Source organism: Penaeus monodon, unplaced genomic scaffold (genome assembly GCF_015228065.2).
Source record: "Penaeus monodon isolate SGIC_2016 unplaced genomic scaffold, NSTDA_Pmon_1 PmonScaffold_5229, whole genome shotgun sequence".
NCBI lineage: Eukaryota > Metazoa > Arthropoda > Malacostraca > Decapoda > Penaeidae > Penaeus > Penaeus monodon.
Window position 1 is genome coordinate 921 of NW_023660140.1, and position 2,359 is coordinate 3,279.

The 2,359-nt window shown below is 43.6% G+C and overlaps 1 protein-coding gene across 1 annotated transcript; it reads right to left on the reverse strand.

Annotated features, from left to right (window-relative positions):
• Positions 1-378: 378 nt before the first annotated feature.
• Positions 379-2,060, reverse strand: LOC119571127. The gene is made up of 3 exons (XM_037918578.1): positions 1,789-2,060; positions 1,489-1,693; positions 379-528 (listed from the first exon to the last, which is right to left on the reverse strand). Exons 1-3 carry the CDS (start codon positions 2,058-2,060, stop codon positions 379-381), a joined length of 627 nt encoding a protein of 208 aa, XP_037774506.1.
• Between the last annotated feature and the right edge of the window lie 299 nt (positions 2,061-2,359).

Genomic DNA, 2,359 nt, shown 5'->3' on the forward strand with positions numbered 1-2,359 from the left:
TATTGATAAGAGTAATAATATTATCAATAATCATGATAATAATGATAATAATAATGATAATAATAATAATAATAATAATAATAATAATAATAATGATAAAGAAATAATAATGATAATAATAATGATGATGATAATAATAATAATACTGATAATAATAATGATGTGATGACGAAGATAACAACAACAACAACAATAATAATATAACAATAATGAGAAAAAAATGATGATGATGACAATGACGATAACGGTGATAATAGTTATAAATAAAGGTACTAATAACCACAGTGAAAGAAAAAGGATCAAGCTGATGATCTGAGACGGAAATCGAAGAAAGCTTGCGACAGTCACCTTTTCGAGGTCTTTTGGGCCACCAAGTCCTCAGAGCGTCCCTGTAGAGGAAGGCAGCCACGCCTGCGGCCCCCAGCAGTAGCCCGCACACCACGCCTGCCACGATGCCAGACACGTGGCCGCCTTCTGCGTCTTCGCCGTCACTGTCGCCGCCGCGCCGTAACCCGCCCCGTTGTGGGCCTGCGGGAGGAGGAACGCTGATTATTATCATTCTGAGTTGAGTGTATTTCCACTGGCAAGGCTTTTGATGCTGGATAAACCACCAGCTGTAGCGGCGGCCACAGAGAGCGACGGGATTACCTCGGTTTCAAGGCGTTGTGGCCTGACGACGGTTTCTGTCCCGAGATGTCGGCAGAAAACCCGAATTCCGCGAAATCGTGAAAAATCCCGAGACTTGGGCTGTTGCTGTGCTAGTCATTCCCACCAAAATAGCATAATTACTGGTATCAAGACTAAAGGAGTCCTTCTGGTGTTGGACGTGCACAGAACTTGTTTGCAATTGCCAAGTCACAATGCAGGGATTTAGTGCTGTAGGCTGGAAGCAAGTAGACAGTGAGGTGACGGAAGACGTACTTTGCTGCTGCTGCTATAGATCTGCATTTGCGTTTTTGAATTTCAGAAAGGAAAGGGAGCAATTTAGAAAACTAAAGGTAAATGTACTAGAATACACGTTTAGCGAAATCAGTCATAGTCAATGCCGCATTTAATTTAATATAATTATAGAACAGAGAAATGTAATGGTTTCACTTGCCTGTCCGTAAGAAAAGGAAGAGAGGATTGAAAAGCTACTTGGGCTTGATGGGATTCCTAATGCTAGGCTGTATTTTAAGGGGAAAAGGGGAACCTGCTTCTGGAGGCTGATAAAAGCAAACTTCTGTCGGAAAATTCTTGAAGACCCAGTTGGTACTTGGCGTGACACTTCAGTGCCCCCGAGGATTAATACTTGTCAGTGCAATTTAGATTAACAGAGCACGGTAGGTTAGGTAAGAGTCATAATCCTGACTGAAAATCAGATTCAGAACCTCATTCAGACTTACACAAACATAAGCTGAAACTGATAACAAAATCGGAGAAATGTTTATATCCACATAGTAAAAAAGAGCTAAAAAGACACTCGGCGTCGTCATCCACTAAGATTACCTTTAAGCTTATATTATAGTTCGAGTTCTTGGCGAGGCCGGTGATGGTGTGCTCCGTCACATTCTGCACTTGCACTGCGTCGCCGCCGACAGTCAGCTCGTAGCCGTCGATCTTCCCGTTCGGCGCCAGCGGTTCCTCCCCGAAGACGCTGTGATGCTGCTGCTGCTCGTGGCCGACACGTTGAGCGAGGCGGGGGGGCCGGACGCTGAGGGCATGGCGAGGGAGAATCGGTGAGATGGAACTTCACTGTGTGTAGTAACGGCACGCGCGCAAACACCCATGGCCAGAATCCTCACCTGCCTCTTGGTGATGGCGTCGCAGCAGGACCGTCCGCCCACAAAGCCGTCCGAGACGACGCCCGCGACGCACACGTTGTAGCGAGTCCAAGAGGTCAAGCTGTTCAAGCTGGCGAATTTGTTGGAAGTCTCCAGTGAATTGACTTCTTTCTGGTCCGACCACAGAACGTCTCCGATGTACGTGACGTTGTACGTGGTCACATTGCAGAATGTTTCTGGTGGGGTCCAGGTGACAACAATGCTGTCTGCACTGGGCGGCACACTCGAACAAGACATTCTGGAGGTTGTGGCGGCGCTAGAAAGAGGGGGAAGGCTTTGAAATGCCATTACATACACAGACACTTCACTAGATACACGGCATATTCATAAAACACACACACACACACACACACACACACACACACACACACACACACACACACACACACACACACACACACACACATATATATATATATATATATATATATATATATATATATATACATATATATATATATATATATATATATATATATATATATATATATATAAATATTATATATATATATATATAAAATATATTTATAATATAT